This window comes from Macrotis lagotis, chromosome 1 (assembly GCF_037893015.1).
Source record: "Macrotis lagotis isolate mMagLag1 chromosome 1, bilby.v1.9.chrom.fasta, whole genome shotgun sequence".
Taxonomy (NCBI): Eukaryota; Metazoa; Chordata; class Mammalia; order Peramelemorphia; family Peramelidae; genus Macrotis; species Macrotis lagotis.
The window spans coordinates 582,062,287-582,080,875 of record NC_133658.1 but is presented as its reverse complement, the minus strand read 5'-3'; the positions used below and the strand labels follow the sequence as shown (position 1 = coordinate 582,080,875).

At 41.5% G+C, this 18,589-nt stretch overlaps 1 protein-coding gene across 9 annotated transcripts in view; it reads right to left on the bottom strand.

Annotated features, from left to right (window-relative positions):
• The window catches only part of RUBCN (rubicon autophagy regulator), a 90,302-nt gene that overhangs the window by 6,152 nt on the left and 65,561 nt on the right, over positions 1 to 18,589 (bottom strand). For 3 of the 9 annotated variants that reach the window (XM_074214740.1, XM_074214734.1, XM_074214732.1), the window contains exons 3-16: positions 18,483 to 18,566; positions 16,756 to 16,915; positions 16,298 to 16,404; positions 15,562 to 15,718; positions 14,261 to 14,797; positions 9,631 to 9,726; positions 8,791 to 8,906; positions 7,997 to 8,201; positions 7,368 to 7,469; positions 6,414 to 6,488; positions 3,335 to 3,395; positions 2,508 to 2,643; positions 1,086 to 1,231; positions 200 to 264 (exon numbers count right to left, since the gene is read on the bottom strand). In XM_074214740.1, the coding sequence (XP_074070841.1) occupies positions 200 to 264; positions 1,086 to 1,231; positions 2,508 to 2,643; positions 3,335 to 3,395; positions 6,414 to 6,488; positions 7,368 to 7,469; positions 7,997 to 8,201; positions 8,791 to 8,906; positions 9,631 to 9,726; positions 14,261 to 14,797; positions 15,562 to 15,718; positions 16,298 to 16,404; positions 16,756 to 16,915; positions 18,483 to 18,566 (2,047 nt within the window). The remainder of the gene's footprint in view (positions 1 to 199; positions 265 to 1,085; positions 1,232 to 2,507; positions 2,644 to 3,334; positions 3,396 to 6,413; positions 6,489 to 7,367; positions 7,470 to 7,996; positions 8,202 to 8,790; positions 8,907 to 9,630; positions 9,727 to 14,260; positions 14,798 to 15,561; positions 15,719 to 16,297; positions 16,405 to 16,755; positions 16,916 to 18,482; positions 18,567 to 18,589) is intronic. The other 6 variants (XM_074214737.1, XM_074214733.1, XM_074214735.1 and 3 more) reach the window with 6 other exon arrangements.

Below are 18,589 nucleotides of genomic sequence, written 5' to 3'. Positions count from 1 at the left end.
GTGAGAAAATCTTAGACCGCTGATATTCTCAAGAACTGCTAGTGTTCTCTCAACTTCACTCATTCCTCTCTCAGTCTCTTTAGCCTTTCCCTGGATACTGTCCATCATAATTTTTTTCATTTCTTCTCTGAATATCCTTCCTTGTCTCCCTGGAATGGGAAAGAAAAATCCATAGAACAAGGGTGGGAAAGATACTCACCAGGATCTGTTCTGATGCCACAACCTGCACAACGGTAATTCTGCTTGGCCACAGCAATTTTTCTCCTGTGAGAAGAGGGAGTAAATCAAGGATTGGCAGACACCTGGCAAATATATCTTAAGAGCCCTCACATCAAGGCACTGGGAGGTGCTAACATTGGGTTTTCACTTCCCAAAACTAGATTACAAGGAGAAGAAAAATTGCTTATTTGTAGGTTTGGCCATCTGGCTTTTGTCACCCAAATACCAACAGAACCTCATATGGGGGAATAAGACTAATTTAAGAGAGGGATGGCTACAGTAGACAGCCCTTATTCATAACAGAATACAGGATCATAAAGCAGAAAAGGAAGAGCAATAATAGAATAGAAAGAAACTACTTAATACCAAATACAGTCAAAATATAGTGAACCCTCTCAAAACCACTGAAAAGAGGATGAAGGTCAAAAAATGCCAGTAGCTATTGATCTTGTTAAAAGAATAACTTGGGGGGCGGGCGGGGAAGCTAGTTGGCGCAGTGGATGGAGCACTGGCCCTCGAGTCAGGACAACCTGAATTCAAATCCAGCCTCAGACACTTAAGAATTACTTAGCTGTGTATGTGACCTTGGGCAAGTCACTTAACCCTATTGTCTTGCAATTAAAAAAGGGGGAAAAAAAGTAAGAAAAACTGGGAAGATACCAGAGCTAGTGACTAGTGACAAATTAACCTCTTGAAAGAATAAAATTCAGGAGAATTCATCATCTTCTCCCACTTAAAAAGGGAATTTAGATGAGGTAGTTGGGTACTATAATTAATGATTTCACATACTGAGAAAGGTGAATAGAGATCTCTGGCAAACAAATCATTGGCATTTTATCAAACAAATAAGGCCACTGATTGCTTACGTGGGGGCAGGATGGACATTGAAGATTATCTGGGGACGGGGTGGGGCCCACTCCAGGTTCCCTCGAACTCTGATACGTAGTTTGTAGATGTCAGCATGCTGCCCATCATCTGGTGAGATGGGTAATGAATCAGGAATGGGCAGGAGCTGGAAGAGAGAGGAAGTGACCTGGAGGGTGGCAGCACAAGAAATCCTTCCCCTCCCTTGTTGATTAATCAACAAAAATTTATTAAGCCGACTATCTGCCAAGACACAAAGATAAAAATTAAACCAACCCTACCTTCTAGGAGCTATTGCTCTATCCCATATAGTCTGCCAGTGAATTAATGTGCTGTAAATCATCTCACTAGTAACCATGATGACTTCAGGTAATCTTAGCTTTCTCTGAGTCAGTTCTATCCTTCCCCCTTCTTCCTTGGGCTTTGTCCTAGCTGCTCCATCTGAATCAAGTACACTGGTTCTCAGGTACAATATCCTAATAATCTTCCAAGAACTCTGTGCTATTAAAATTCTGGGAACCATGGCTCAATGGAAGAACATCATTAGGATGCCAATTCAGAATCCTTTATCTGGTTTAGGGCTAGACCTAGTTTTAGTCTAGGATTGGGGTATCTTTTTTTATTTTGACTGTTGTTGTCAAAGATGACTCCTTTGATGGTCTGTTGAAATTTATGGTCTCCTCAGAATAAAGTTAATAAACGCGTAAAATAAAATATATGAGATTATAAACAGAGCCAATTTTGTTGAAATAGTTCATCAAAATATTTTAAAAGAAGCTTGAAGATACTACTTTAAAATGCCCCTGGACTGGAGAATGTTGGGAAAGTAGGTTAATCCTTGTGCTTCCTAAGGGATGTGAGGAAAGATGAGGATGGGAATGGGTCCCTGGATTTGCGATGGAATGAACATAAAGCCTGACACTGACCCCAGACTCAGCTGGCCTCTCTCTGAATGAATTTGACAAAATGTCCTGCATCTTATTAACATTCTGCTTTTCTTCCTATGGACGAGAGGAGACTAGGATTAGGCTCAAGATCCACCATACAGAAATCTATCGAGCATCCCCAAAGCCAAAAAAAGAGAGAGAGAAAAAAAGTCTATTCTGGAATGAAGAGGCAAGTTGTCTATTACAGTAAGCCTGGCTCTCTCTCACACAGCCAGGTGATAAAGAGACACAAGTCAGGAGTTTTACTGCTTAGTCTAATATGTGGCCTATGAGAACCAAAGGAGTAGATATCAAAGTCAACCTTTTCCCCATCTCAAGTGATGGGAAAACCCTCTTCCCATACCCCTTCCCCCAAGGTGTTGTGTGTGTGTGTGTAAAGGATCTGGGAGGAGAAACAAGAAATGTCATGAGGTAGCCTTGTGGAAAAGGTTTAAAGCTGGATGGAAGAGGGTGAAAGGAGCAAGAAGGGATCTTTACCTTCTGGGGTGCATCATGCTCAGGAACCAACCACTCTAGCTCGGAAGCGGCTGGGAGCTGCATCCCTTCAAACTGCTTCAGAAGGCCCATGGCCACTGCCTCAGCTGATGTGGAATGCAGAAAACAGTGGGAGCTGCTAGTGAGAACAAGACAGGAAATAAAACATGTAGGCCGAGCAACGGGAAGGATGGAGGGTCATAGGATTCAACGGGGGATCCCTGTATTACCCAGGTTCTGCAGATGTGGACTCTTGTCAAATTATTTTTTTCTTCCTTTAGTTTCTCTTTTTGCCCTTACTGGAGGCAGGTGTTGCCTAGTGGGGTTTCAAAAAGTCTGATTTTCTTGAATTCTTATTTTCCTATTCAGAAATTAACATTCCCTACTTCCTCATTTATGGGGTAGAAGAAAGATTCAAGTCCCCGGGCTCCCTTATTATGTAAGCACTTCCACTCAAAAAGGGCTGCCATCACTTCAAAGCTTACTGCTTCCCAGAGTAGAATCCTAGGCTCTTAAGATTTAGAAAAGTTGGGAGGGAAAGGGAAGGAGTGTAATGAACATTTAGATGAGGCCTCTTCGGGTGCTAAGCCCCCTCCAAACAATATCTGCCTCAATCTTGGAGTTCTCCCCTGCCATCCAATGGAGGAATACCCCATCCCCAAAGCCCTGAACAGCTGACCTTGGAACTGCTGCTTTACCACAGACAGAGCCAAGCAATTTTGTGGCCTTAACCCTGGGAGTGGCCCCAGAACTTCTGTTCCCAGTCCCCCCCAAAGCCCTGATGGTATCTCCTTATGCCTCAGAGGAGATTTTACCAAGTAAATACTTACAAGGACTCTGAAGAAAGGTAGGATCTGTTGCTGGAGCTTGCACTCCTCCTGATGTCAGCATCTGAATGGAAACAAAACATGAGGGGAACAGAAAGAAGGTGAATAACTGTGAAGTAAGCAATCATTCCGTGCTCTTGCCAGGTAGGCATTCTGCAGGGGACAACTACATGCTGTCTTCTAGGAGGGTGGGGGAGAGGTTCAGTGATGCTTGGGGCATAACCTCGAGTTCAGAGGTCACAGGTAACACCAGCAGTGAGGATTAGGCCGAGTCAGTGATACTACGCACAGCACCGAGGGTGACAGAGAGGTGACAGACACACAAACATCTACAAAAATCTGGTGGGAAAAGGCTAAAGAAAGAGATTAAGCTAAGGAAACAACCTATCAGGGAGTATCACACCACAGCCAAGTCAAACGCACAAGAAACAACTGAAATGTCCCATAGGGGCTACAGTGGGAGAGATCTCTGGACTTTAGTGGGGGATGTGGAGGTAGTCACACAAGCTTCATTGACCCATAAAATAGGGGGCACAGGCATTTCTCTATCGCAATAAATCCCCAAAGAAAAAACTGAGTAAAACATCTGGCAGGAGATAAACTAATGTTTGTACTCCTTTTTAGAGCTCTTACAGTTGTTAGAGAGAAGCTGGTAAATCTTTTTACCCTCTTATTAAGGTTTTTGGGATTAAGTTTCTGAGATCATCAACCACCTCATATTTTACCCTTGTGATCTGGAGGAAAGGGGATCAAGCAAAGGTTGCTTAGGTAGGCAGCCCAGCCATCTCTGCCTAGTCAAGGAGGATACTAAAATTCTCATCATTCTTGTTCAGTCCTTTAAAAGTCAGATCAAAACTTACCATCCCTGATGAACTTCATTCTAAACTGACTACTATCTTTTTCTCTTTTTCTTTAGCATTAATGTAGTTTGATCAACTTTATGCTTACTGATATGGCACCCAAATGTTTTGTGGGTGCGTGCAGAATTGTTCAAGTTATGGATCTCTGGAAAGAAGTTCAAAGGCAGATAGACATTAGAGAATATGTCCTTCACTTAGGTAAGATGGATTATTTTTAATCAAGTAATTTCCTAGCAAATTCACAGGATCAGAGGATTCTGAGAAGGAAGAGACGTTAAGGGATGATCTAATCTAATCTTAACATTTTACAGTAATAAATTTGAAGAGCCAAGGGTCAACTCTTTTGTACAAAGTCAAAAAGACAATTAAAAGAAAGAGAGTTGGAACTCAAATTTAAGTCCTCTGAACTCAAACCAGTTCTCTTTCCCTGCACATGAAGGTGAATGAAGCTACACAATCTCTCGTACCATGGAATTGGAACTGAGCTTTTAAAGTTTTTAGGCCCCCAGAACATAAGAAAGGAATGGAGGTAAGCTGGTATGTTTCCTAGAAACAGAAAAGGCTATGTTAAAAAAAAAGAGAGAAGAGAAGAGAAGAGAAGAGAAGAGAAGAGAAGAGAAGAGAAGAGAAGAGAAGAGAAGAGAAAACCCTTAGATAGATAATTCTCTTCAAGATAAGTAAACTATGTGATAGGATAAACAGGAAAGAGGCCTGAAATTTCAAATGTCCTCAATTATATCTGTCAAACATGGTGCTGACTCATTATGAGTGCTCAAAAATTCTGTGAGGGGCTGTGATTATTCCTCCATACAAAGGTCTGGGTTCAGCATTCAAGGCCCTCCATAATTGGTCCAGATTTCCATTAATATCATTTCTAAGTGATGAAAATTATGTCATGAAACACAAATTCTGATCCTCCTGAAGCACTGAAAGTTAAGATCACTCAGGAACTCTGGGGATAAGCATTTCTGTCTCCTCCAAACCTCCTCACTTTTTTCTACCCAGTCAGGTGGAATAAAGAAGAAAACCAAAGAAGTTACAACTGCCTCTACATTCAAAGTAGATAATTCCATAGAACAGACTATGACAGTTAGCTTGGAAGAAGAGATACTCTTGATGTGTAGCTTACTGATTGAGAGACCCTGAGCAAAAGGAAGAAAAAGAAAATTCTCAAGGATTTAGGATTTTAAACCTAAAAGAAATTCGATTTTTAGAAAGAAATTTCCTTACTGAATAGTACAAGGAACAAATAGGAGTCAAAAGGAGATGCAAGAATGTCAGAAGAAACATGATAAAGTATCTTAGCTGATCAGATGTGTCAGAAAGGTCAAATAAGGCCCAGTCCTCATTACATCTGATGGTTTAAACAAAGTGAGAATTCTGAAATGATATCAGTAAAATATTTTCATTTTTTTATCCTGATTAACAGTTAGGGTAACAGAGGTTACTTTTTTAGATAACGAAAAAAATCTACAGTTGAGGAAAGACTATTGATGCTAAAATGGCTTGAAATCTGTTAGATCCTGAATAAATTCTACTCTACTATTCAAGACTAGATTAAAGAGTGATAGATAACAGCTAAGGATCAATGAGAAAGATACACAAACTACCACATTTCTATATTGCTTCTAACTGCATTTACTATATATATGATCGATATAAAAGTAATTAAAAATATTACTTAACATATTCTTATTCTTAGCTATTTAATACGACATTTTGCTTTTAGGTATCGAAGAATGTGTTCTAACTTTGAGCAGTTAGTTCTTCCAAAGAATTAGTGGTCTAGCCCACAAGGCTTTACTATCTACCAGTGGAGAGCCAAACCCAAGTACAGGCAAACCATATAGGGTTCCTGAGTTCAGGCTCTACAAACCTCCTATCATTTTTTTATTAATATTTCCACTTAGATAGTACCAGTGGCTAAATTATAAGTCTGACTACTCTGATCTGCAATTTTCTCCCTATTATGTTTGCCATTTATCCTGGAATTTTCAGAGCAAGAATCAGAGAACCATAAGACAAGAGGTGGGGCCTGTGAAGGCAGCTTAGTTTAATAAGGCTCATTCTCTATATGTGACTTTCAAGTTCAGGTTTTTGACTAGTTCCCCAAGAAACCCTGACATTCTCTAGAACAATGAGACACACAATAATCAAAGGGCATACACACGTGCTAGAGACATACATAAATACATACAGAGAACACTCTTAACACAGGCTACCTGAAAACAATGAAGCCATGGACACTGACAGTCCGTTCTTTGACGTGTGAATCAGGTTAGACCCATCACTACCATCTGTATAACAACGGTGACAAAATGGTGCACTTCAGTGTTCAGTCACAGGAAGGAGAAATAACAGGGCAGGAACAAGACTGGAGCTGACCTCCTGAAGGGGGTCAGGACTTAGCCCTTCATTCTTAACCATACCCAAATCAAACTTTGGCCTGTCCTGGGAGACTGATACCAAGTCCAGAGAGTAGGTATCCACTCGAGTTCAAAATCTACCTCTCCAAACCCATTAGAAAGCATGCTCCCTATGGCAAGGTAACAACCATTGCCCAATTGATACACAAAACTGAGACTGAATAGTAATAGTCCCTGGACAACTGCACCAGGTCATTTCAGTGTTCATAAATTAGTTTTCCTTCAAGTTGAACAAATAGATTCATAATGCTACACTCATCTCTGTACATGTCAGAAAGTCACCTTTGGTGAAGGTTTCACTTCTTAGCAATGACAACCCTTGAAACTTAAATGGAACAGAAGATTCCTCCTTCCTGGTTTCATGGGCTTGAAGAAAAAATGGAAGGATCTTTAACTAACTAATAACTAAGATGCAGCTTGTATGTTTCTGTGAACAGTAAGTTCACTTTAACTAGACATTCTGAAGCAAGAAATCAAGTTTCAAATGGAACAAAAAACCAGTTACTACAATCTGCATAAGCAAATGAGTTCCCTAGACTGATATGAAGAGGACTCCAGAGTCTCTGAGAATGAAAGGTCTACTCCAGCAAGCAAGCTACTGTGGATAATTGTAGACACGGCTAGTTTCCTATACAGGAATGTTTTTCCTTTTTAAGTAAATGCCTATCTAGGGTAGGTTCATGAGGCTGCTATCCAAACCTAAAGGAAAAAATCATGGAAATTTGTGTATAATAGTGTGACATCTCTTACCTTGGATCTCAAATTCATCAACTTCATCAGTGGAACCAGAGTCAGAAAGTCGGGCTGAATCACGTGAGCTGAACTGGGAACCGCTAGAAGTAACCAGAAAGCCTGTTTTTTGGGGTGAGATAAAGTAGTTAGCAAGACTGCCATGTGCACCATTATGACCCAGCAATGGAAGGAGAAGATGATAGGACAAAGCATAAATTCAAAAAGAGGTAGGTATCAAGTGAGAACCTAACTGGTAAACATGATAAAAAAAAATGAAAACATTCTATTGGTTTGCCATCTCAGAATCTTCTTGGAGAGAAAATGTAACATTAGACCTTGCAGCCTTAAACATTTTCAAGAATGTTTTTTTACCCTTAGCATATTACAAAGTAGGGGGGAAAAAACCACATAGGAACCAACTGAGGATACAAAGAGTGGCTCCTTTGATGAAAAACAGGCCAGACCCTGTTAGGTCAAACCTAATATCCTGAGTCTGATAAGAACACTGGAGATGAGATGATGGAGAAGCATACCATGCAGGATAACCCCTGGAAGAAGTATGATGTTCCAAATGAACTCAGGTGATCCCCAAAGGACTAGACCAAAGCAGGGCAGGGCAAGGGCAGCCTAGGACCCCAGAGACTCACTTCCATGCTCAGTCTCCTGGTAGGCAGGGAAGAGGTTTTTGGTACGGATCTGCTGCCGCCGAAGACGAATTTTCTGTTTCAGTTCCTGGATCTCCTTATCACTATCATCCTCTTCTTCCTCATCCAGGTGCTGGTTCATCATATTGCACTTCATTAGTTCAATGGCAGCAATCAGGGACTCTGAGATGCTAAAGTGAGCATTCTCCTGGGATAGGGAAGATACCAAAGGAAGAGCCAGGGATGTTAAAGGTCTCATTGATCAAACCTTTGAAGACTGATGTCCCCAGACAATCACTGCTTTGATTCATCACACTTTGTGAAAGTTACCAGATGAAGGGCTGACTTCCAGAAAAGCTTCTTGTCTAAGGTGTCTCTGTCCTCACTGCTGTGCAACTACGTTCCATCTCATCTGAAAGCAGTTCCCTTCCCTCTGGTTCCCCAGAGCCCACCTCTTCCTGCACTACCTCTGGCACAAATAAAAACCATGGCAGTAGTCCAAGGGCTTTTATTTATAATCTAAGGTCTGCACAGCAGTTTTTCACAAACAAGAGTGAATTTTGTTGTTCTGCTGGAAAAAGCATTTTTAAGTGATGAATCAAGTGACCAGGTGACAAACCCAATTCCTCACCATTCACTTTCTGGAAAAAAAGCAGGGACAAGCTACTCCAATTCAGAGAGAAAGGTTTCCTGGAACTGCCCAGAGATGGGTCTGAGATAGCATATAGTTTCAGTGAAGCCCATGGCCTCCAAAACCAGCCTTTTTCACTTCCTTGTTAGCCCCTAGGCCTCTTTACCTTCTCCAAGTCCGCACAGCTACCAAAATCCTGTTCAGACAGATAACTGATAAGGGACTGTCCTTCTGAAGGCCTTCTGAACATGCCTTCCCCTGAGCACAGGTACTGATTACCATCTGGGGAAGAACAATGAAGAAAAGTGGTCAGTTCTGAATGGGCTCACAAATTATTGGAGCCAACTTATCATGAAGTATCTGAAACAGCAAAGATGCTCCCAGCTTTCTCCAGGCAACAGAACCAAGCTGGAGAGAACAAGTCTCTATCTCCTGAGAGAGAACCTCTAAACCTAAGGAAATCCAGCTCACCAAAACTCTTGGGAGGAAAGTTTGGTGAGGTCACTGGAGATAGTCAGACCTCAGAGAGTGTCACAGATAGACCCCAATCAATTTGCTGCCTACACCTACAATAGACAGATCCCACCCCCTACCCCAAATTCCTTCGCTAAGAATCAGAAAAGAATAGGGTACTTCCCACTTCCACTACAGGATTCTAGGCACAACAGGTTCTCTGGACATCTTACCAAGACCTCCACAATAGTATCTTCAGGATCCCACTGTTTCTGCAGGAAATCTAGGCAATACCTTCTAGACCATCAGATAGCAATACAAGGGCCAAGAGAGGGGAGAGGAGAGAGGTATCAAGGAGGAGAAGCAAGAAAGTAAAGTAATAGAAAAGTGTGACTTATAGAACCAGAGTTAGAAATGGTGAAAGGGAAAATTAGCATGTACTGTGTACTGAGCTATTCCAGAGTGCAGGGAGATGAAAGACAGAATATAAACAAGACATATTCAACTTCTCCCCCCTGCCTGGGCTTTCCTGACACGCTGCATACTCACTCACCATACTCCATATCCAGAGAGCTGGGAGTACTGACTTCACTACTTCGGCCAGTGCAGGAGACAGGTACTTTCAACTTTGAGTTATCATTTCTGGATTCTAATGGGGGGCAGGGAGAGAGGAAGAAAAAAGGGGTGAACAGTGAAGAACTATCCCCTTGAATTTAAAACTTCAAGATGTGCCTATCCTTACTCCTTTTGTCAAAGAAGGAAAACGGTACACTAAAAGGAACATATGGAAAGTAGAAATGAAGCCAAGTCAAGTATGTCTCCAACAATAGCAAGAGTGGCTAAGGATGTGAGAAACAAGCAAATCAAAGGGGCATTATGAAATCAGTTAATCCTCTGTATTTTTCTTCCTTACCCCAATAGTTTTGTTTCTACAGTTCTTCTTGCTAAGGGCCAAGATCATTCATCTCACTAAGATGTCAAAAACAGGGATACCCAGAAAAATCACTAAATTGACTCAGTACACCCAGGAAAAAGAAAAAAAGCATATTTTTTTCTCCCAAAAAAGTAAATGAGTGCCAGAAAAACTGCCCCAACTTATTTCACCTGTCTTCTAATAATGCTATCCCCCTCATAACAGCCTTAATTTAAGGCAAATGTTTTCTGAAGTCTCTCTTCACTGCCAAAGGAATGAAAATTCAGAATTCCCATTTTCCCTGAAAACTAGATTGCAAAACCACAAGGAGGTATGCCCTAGTCACCATATTTTTTTTTCCACACACTTCGATCTGGACTAAAATAGTTAACTTATGCACATTAAATTAGAAATTACATTTCTGAACTGGGTTGAAGATATCAAGCAGCTCTTTTAAAAGGCAGTATCCCCAAGTAGTCAAGGCAAAAGCAGGAGAGCTATGGATGGAAATACCAAGTGAAAGAGATAGGACTACTTATACCTAACCTTTTCAGAGTTATGATAAAAGCTGCTCATATGTTGTCCTGGCATAAAAGGGTTATGGAAAGCAATGGGACTGGATGCAAGAAAGGAGGTTCTAGTGTTGTATACGGGTTGTCATGGATACCTCTCTGCCAGAAAAGGAACACAACGAACCCTGAGGTTGGGAGGAATCAAGAGGATAAGATAGTAAATGGCTAATTGTGGGAAGTGAGTGAAGCACACTGACTCCATCTTATGACTTAATTCTGGAACTAGCTCAGTTTCCTTTCTATAGGTGTTTCTAAGTTCAGTTTCTGTTCAGTTTGTGGCATTTTTATTGTCTGTACCTATCCTTATATGGGTCAGGAATCTGAACTTCCTCTACCTGCTGCTTAGAAACTGTAAACTCAGGACCTAAATTATGCTGACCAGAAATCCATTTTGATCCTAAGATTAAGGCAAGGAGTTTTCTCACTATTAACATCTCAAGTGACCCCAATGTCTTATCTGAAAACTGGCCTCATACTGATCCATCAGTTATTGTTTTCATGTTCCTTTGATTAAATAGAGACATTTTGTAAAGTGAGAAACCTCTTTTCCTATTTCAGTAAACTGCACCTGTTTGCTCTTCTTCTCTCAACTTTTAAAGTGCCTAAGCTTTTCACCAAATAGAAAAAAGATTACCCAATTTTGCATTCTGGTTAACTGTTTTATTTTTTTTTTGTTTTATTTGTTTTATTAACTGTCTTATTTGTTTTTAAAGTATAAAATGTATAATGTATAAATGTATAATGTATAAAAACAATCTGTTTCTCCTCTGTATTTGGGATCCAGTGCTAAAGCTGAAGAAGGCTATTGGTCTGCATTGCTTAATAAATCAATAGGCTCAGAAGCTCAATCATTTGTTTCCTCAGTCATTTCATCTTTCACCTGCACAATCCAAAGGGAAAAGGAGGGTATTCCAGGCAGGTGAATAAGAGGTAAGAAATATCCAACTGTCCTCTTTGACAAAGAACACCAATTTGTCAGCTGCTCTACTTATGGCCTGCTATCTATCACATGGCTGGGTAAGGCCCTGGTGTACTGTTTCAGCTTTGAGCTGTAAAGGATCACTGGTCAGGCTGTGTGAGTGTTCCTGACCACCAGACGCTAGAGTAAGGAGAGATTGGCAAGGAAGGTCAGTAGTGTGTAATTAAGACATGCTGCTGAAGTCAGTACTAGCTAAGTCATTAGTCTTCTGTGCCCAGGCAATCATGGAATGGAATACCCAATGACCCAGAAGTGATAGAATTTTCAGATGGAAAGTATTAACCTGCAATGTAAAGGGAAAAGTCCCTCCCCAGTATCACAGACAGAAGGTAATTTTTTACTATCTCACCTTGCAACTGAGTAATTCATTCCAAATTGAGTTAAAATCTGTCATTATATAATTTCCATCCTTAATTTTTTCTTTATAAAACAACACAACAATGCCTCAAATTGTTCCATCTTCTTCAAATACAGTTAAAACTCTAATGTAGAAGACAACTATCACATACCTAGTTCTTTCCAGGGCAGCTATACCCAACTTTTTTTGATCATTCTTTTTAAGGACATGGTTTTCAGAATCCTTTCCATCTGTTTAAAATATAGTATCTAAACTTTTAGCAGAAGCCACTGGTCAAATTCTAATAATGTTTGTTCAATAACCCCAGTAGAAACCCATATGAACAAGACTTATTTCCCTGAGAAAATCCTGGGCAGTGGCTGAAATGGAATAAAAACAAAAAAGACTAGACAGTGGTGGAAAATGGATAAAAGGGCAAAAAGAAGTGGGAATAACAAAGCACATGCAGCACCAGATTCTGGATCACAGAAAAGAGAATATAAAATGGTGTTAAGTCAAGAGAAGCAGTATGGTTTGATGTTAGCCTCTGAAAAATTGTGCCACTCAATGCATCACAAAATCTCTGGTTGACTTAACCTCTCAATTTCAATGGGAAGTCATGTGGATAATTTTTGACTTCTAGAGGCTGCCAAGAGATTGAGCACCACTAAACTTTGACAGAGAAGCCTTTTGGTGTCAAACCTCCCAGTTTCCCAGATTCTTCTCAAGACTCGACTCCAATCTAACCTTTTGTAGGTGGTCTATTTCCTTACCCTCTGGCTGCCTATCTTCTATGCATATAATTATTTGCACAGTCTCTACCACCCTAAGATAGTATGGACTTCTGAAGGCAGGGGGGTATGCTTTTTGCTATTCTGTGTCCCCAGCATTTAGGCCCAGTGTCTGAAATGTAGTAAATATTTAATAAAGGCTTTTTAAAAAAGAGAAGGGCAAAGACGCCTCCAAACTAGCCAAACTTGATTTAACACCGGAATGTGAAGGGAGACTCTGAGTCAAGCCAAACAAATTGTTTTAGATGAAGAGAAGGAAGAGGAATAGAATAGGACTGATTCCCAAACCTGCAACAGGATCTTCAACTATAATGGTGATATTCCTGAGGCCTTCTGTAGGTGGAGAGAAAGGAAAGCAGAAAGAATACAGATACAACAGTGAGTGAGTGAGTGAGTGAGTGAGTGAGAGAGAGAGAGAGGAAACTGCTTTCATTTACCATACACCTCAGACAAATATCCTCCCTACTTTTTCTAAAACTGAATTTTGTGCTCCCCTCCACAAGGATTCAGGAATAGGAAGCAGAGGAAAGGGGCTAGCAGGAATTCTGGAATAGAGAACCCAGTCCAGCAGCTCCTGGGGCTGTCCAGGGGTCAAACAAAACAAAGACTTTGTTTTCAAAGTTTTTCTTAGCTGTCTCCAGATCAGCCAAATTAACAACATGGTCAAAAGAATCACTGTATTTATAGGCAGCTGAAAATAAAATCTCCATCTCTTAACTTTCCAGGGAAAAAAAAAAGCATTAACATCTGTAGTAATATCACTAGAAACCAAAGATAGCTCCAGCTGTTGATCAGGGCTCTCCTCTGGTCCTTTATTTTCCAAATGGGTACCTTTTCAAGGCTGCGTTCAAGCACAAAGGTATTTCATGTCAGCTTTTAAAGATCGTGAGAATGCCATTACAATGGAAACCCACTAGAGGGCTATCAGACATCTATATAGCCTGGGGAGGACGATGATGGGACAAATGTAATCCTCATTTTACTGGTGCCATATGACTTTTACCATGAAGAAGGTAAAGGAAGTCAGTATCATTTTACCCCACTACCACCGAAACAGAACTAATAACAGAGGAGCCAGCTCCCTCATTTCCAGTTACTAGTATCAGTTACCAGTTTCTCCCACTCGTAATATCTCTACTCTATTCTCCAGTAACAAACTCCAATGTCTCATTGGAATGTGTTCAAAGCATCATTTTGTGCTAAACTAGACTGAGCAAAGGAAACACTGAAAGAAGTAACAATGAAAACTGTTCTTGAAGTTCATGGATGTAGTTTCTCTGATTTTAAGATGTTGGAGGGCATAAAATTCTAAGAGGATCCTTTAACTCTAAGCCCTAGCGTCTATTAGTGTTCAAGATTAAGAGAAGAAGAACCCATGAAAGGCTTTTTAATCCATTTAGAAACTGAGAAAAGAAGAGAATAATTCTCAAAGACCCATGGTATCAGGTTGGTGGGAAAACCTTCCTTTCCCCAGCAGCACACAGATTATCATCAACAGTGAGCTTCCTTTTGTCATCTTAAGATTGCTGGCTAGAACTTATTCCTAAGTCAATTTAAGAAGACTGAATGTCCTGTATTAATCATTCATTACCTTGGACTTTCCTAGAAGCTATGTTGGTGTCAGAATGTGAACGGGTATGACTCTTCTTGGCTCCTCCAGAAACAGCCTGTGTCTGGCCCTCCGAAAAGCTGGATCTACGAAGAAGCCCAGGAACTTGGCTCTGACCAACTCCTTCCTGCTCCCCTACAGAGGAAGTAGGAGAATTGGCCTTCTGGGAGCTGCTAGAAGAGAATAAGTTAGAACTGCTACTCTTGCTGTTGCTGCCATTACTCTGAGAGCTGGTAGCTCGGGCTCGACTGCCCAAGTTGCCAATGGCTAGATACTCAGGCCCATCATTGGCATCGCTCTGGGGGTCATCCTGGCTGCTGGTCCAAGGCTCTTCACTGGGGCTGGTCAGGGCGCTAGAGCTCATGTCGTTTGGGGAAGGTGGTGAATCCCTGGCCGCTGCTGAGACTACAGAAGGTAAGGAGCCCTGGAAAGATTGGTTCTCTGCCTGTGCGACAGACTCTTTGCTTTCTTGAGGTTTATATGGAGGGCCAGAAAGGGAAAAGGAAGTGGGTCTTCTGTCTAGGATGAAAAGAAAACGAGCAGAGGGTTAATTTGATATCACATAGTAGTTAAAACAAAGAATGCTCACACAATCAAAGGAACTGCACAATCTATTTGTATTTCTGTAAGATGTAGTACTTGCCCAACCCTGGGCTAGATATGTAAGCCTAAGGAAGGTAGATCACAATAAACCTATGAAGCTGGAAGAGACCAGAGGTCACCTAATCTAACCGCTCATTTTATAGGGGAATTGGGAGCCCAGTATGGTCAAGTGATTTTAATGCCACACCCATCGTAAGTATAAGAATGAAAATTCGCAGTCAGTTCTTGAGTGAGTCCAGAGCTTTTTTTCCCACTATAACATGGAAGAAAGAAGATTTATGGAAGGAAAAATCATTTTCTTAAAAATCCTTCTTGGGGACTGGCTAGGCGCAGTGGATAGAGCACTGCCCCTGGAGTCAGGAGTACCCGAGTTCAAATCCAGCCTCAGAACTTAGTAATTACCTAGCTGTGTGGCCTTGGGCAAGCTACTTTACCCCATTTGCCTTGCAAAAACCTTAAAAAAAAAAAATCCTTCTTGGGCCAGGAAAAAAATTATAAGCTATTTCTCTTTTTACTATTTTCTCTAACCTACTTATCCTGGGCAGCTAAAAAAGATTAAATTCGTATATAAAGTTTAAGGAGCTTTAAACAACTTAATCACAAGTTATTCATTCTCACCCACACTCACACATAAGAGTTGTGTGGAATGCATGGGATCACTGGTCTCCCCACCTCCTCACCTGTGATGGGCATGGGGGTAGATTGGTAAGTGCCAGAGAAGGAGCCAAAGTAACAATGCTGGGTGTACTTGGCAGGAGGGGTAGTGCAGGAGCCAGGCAGTGCTGTCAGACTCTGGCTTTTGGTCATCAACAGCGGGGTCTCATGCTTCCTAGCAAACTGAAAGGAAATAGGGTTGAAGCACAGAAACAGGGTACTCCTGAAGGAGGACAACTGCATATGGACTAGCAGTTCTGGGATTCCTGGCTTCAGGATTCTGGTACAGCCTGAACTTACCATCAAACAATGCAACACAACCTCTCCATCAATAAGCAGTTCAGGGAACCTTGATCTCCACTACCAAAAGCTTTCTATCCGGTCAGTTCAGGAGTGTCTGGCCAGGAGGCTCTGATTAACCAGAGCCAATCTAACATTTTTACTAAGGATGCATTAAACGTTCCACCTAGACTTTTATCTCCTCTTCCCTGGCGAAGGGCCTTTTCAGATGGGAGACTTTTGTAGCATCTTATTGTTGTCTTCTTAAACGAGAACCAATTCTTCAAAATAGAAAGCAAATCCAAACTAACCCCATCCTTAGATTCTTTAACTCTAGGGCCCATCTAATGATATTTCTACTATCCAAAAACAGAGCAAGGGGAGGGGAATGGGGTTTTACTCTTCTATCCCAGGATCCTGAACCCTTCAATGAAAACAGGCTGCAACAGGACAAGGCATCTAAGACCTCCTTGGCCTCTTTACCATGGAGGCATCAATCTGCGCGAGGAGCCGGGGGTTGTTCTGCTCTACTGCCTCCAGGCACTGCAGCATGGCGGTGACATGAGCACTGCTCAGCAGAAAAGCAGCATCTACAAAGAGAAAGGTAACCCAGGAAGAGTTTCAGAAAATTCATGGTTGGGGAAGAAGGGGGGAGAAGAAACCACTCTTTATTTAGTCAGAAAAAGAGTCTAGGCAGAACAGGCCTTAAAAGATTTGTAAAGGGAGAATCAGGAACAGAAACAGATGCATAAAAAGTCTGGTAATCGAGGGGGTAGCAGGGAGGGGAAGAGAAGGAGTATCCCTGTGTGTGTGTATGAAAGAGAGAGAGCTGGCAACCCTGCTCTGAGGAAAAGGGAACCACTGTCCTGGAAATGATGAAGAGCACTTTGCAAGACACCAGGAAGCGCCAAGGAAGGAAAGGCTCCCAGGTCTCTACTTACCTGTGTAGAATTTTCTGATGTACTGTCTGTCTCCAAGCAAGGGGCGCAGCTGAGCCGAAAGACAGTGAAACTGCAGACTGTGCTGCAACCACAGTTCTGCAATGGCCTGGTCCCTCACACCATCCGGGCTCTGCTGACCATTCTCATATAAGTCGATGAACTGAGAGAAAGACAGACTGTGAGGACTGTTATCACAGAAAGTCTAAGGTTCATCAAAATCTTCAGAAGTGAACTAAGAGAGAAAATCCCTGGGTCAAAGAAGAGGGGAGGGAGTGAAGAGGATCTTTAAGGATCCTTCCAGCTTTAACATTCTTTTATCTGATCTCTTAATGAGGAAGCCCCTCTACCTGCAAAGAATTGTCATCTTCTCTGCAATTTCTAGTCTTAGAGAATTGCCTGAGAACACTCAGAGGTGAAGTGACAGAACATATCCAAGGTAAGATGTAAACTCAGGCACTCATGATTCTGAGATTAACTCTGCCTCCACTGTGCCTCTCTTCTTACATCTAACAGGTGCTTAATAAAATGTCGGTTGATTTACACTGACTGACTTGCCATTGCTATGGATCTGGGAGTGATAGCCAACAGCAAAACCCAAAGAAATCTTAAGAGGTTGAAAAATGGTGGATGATGTATCTACATGGTTCAGTGATATTCCCTTCTCCTACTAACTCATTTGGTCAAGCAACGCTAGATAACTCCCTAGCAGGATGTTTCAAAAATGTTGGAGAAAGGGTGGCTAGGTGGCGTAGTGGATAAAGCACCGGCCTTGAAGTCAGGAGTACCTGGGTTCAAATCCGATCTCAGACACTTAATAATTACCTAGCTGTGTGGCCTTGGGCAAGCCACTTAACCCCGTTTGCCTTACAAAAAAAACAAAAAAAAATGTTGGAGGAAACAGATAAAGGGATTCTTTGAGAGGAACTCTGGTCCCCAGAAAATTTTAGGAATTTCACCATTTCTGTCATTATTCTACCATTGCATCTACCATCCTATGCTCAAAAATGGGGGGGGGGGGAGAATAAGGGCAATGTCATAGTAACAGCCAATGTGTAGCACACCTGGTTCCAGGCAAAGGGAATCTCTGGAAACCTGCAATTTCCTCTCTTCCTGATAGTACTTTCTCTTAAAAGTTGCCAAAAATTACACTCTAATGCTTTTCCTGTTCCTTCTTTCCTGATGCTATTTCAGAGACAAGCTGATGCCAGTAGTCCTAGATTCTGCAATCCTTAACTGTACTACTCAATGCACAAATTCCATTCTAACAAATCAAAGGCAGTCTTAGGTCACAGGATAGGATCATAGCTTTCAAGCTATAAGAGAACTTCAGGAATCACTTAATTCCACTCCTCACTTGAGAAAAATGCAACTTTTCCTCCTTTGCCACAGCATTCTGTAACAACCCATAAATGACTAGGTTTAAATGGCTCATAAGACCACAGGTTTAGAGCTGTCAGAGAACTAGGAAGTCATTTATGCCAAACCTTTCACTCTCCTCCTCAAAATAAAGCAGGCACTCTCCCCCCATTCTATCCTAACCCAGTTCTTCTCTAGGAAATCAGTACTATCTTACCTACTTAGTTAATAACTCTCTGCCCACAACACACCTTTGCCATACACACACATAACATTCACTTCACTGCATAGGCCAGGGAATTAGTAAGCATTTGAATGATAATAGTTTACCTCCAGCATTTCCAAGCATATCCCTCAAATTCACATCTTACCTTCTCTACATGAAGGGCTGAATGAGGGCTGAGCCACCGAATGTCCTTCACAAACTGCCAATAATCATTCGGTTGGCAACATACCTGTCCAGAAAACAAAAATAGTG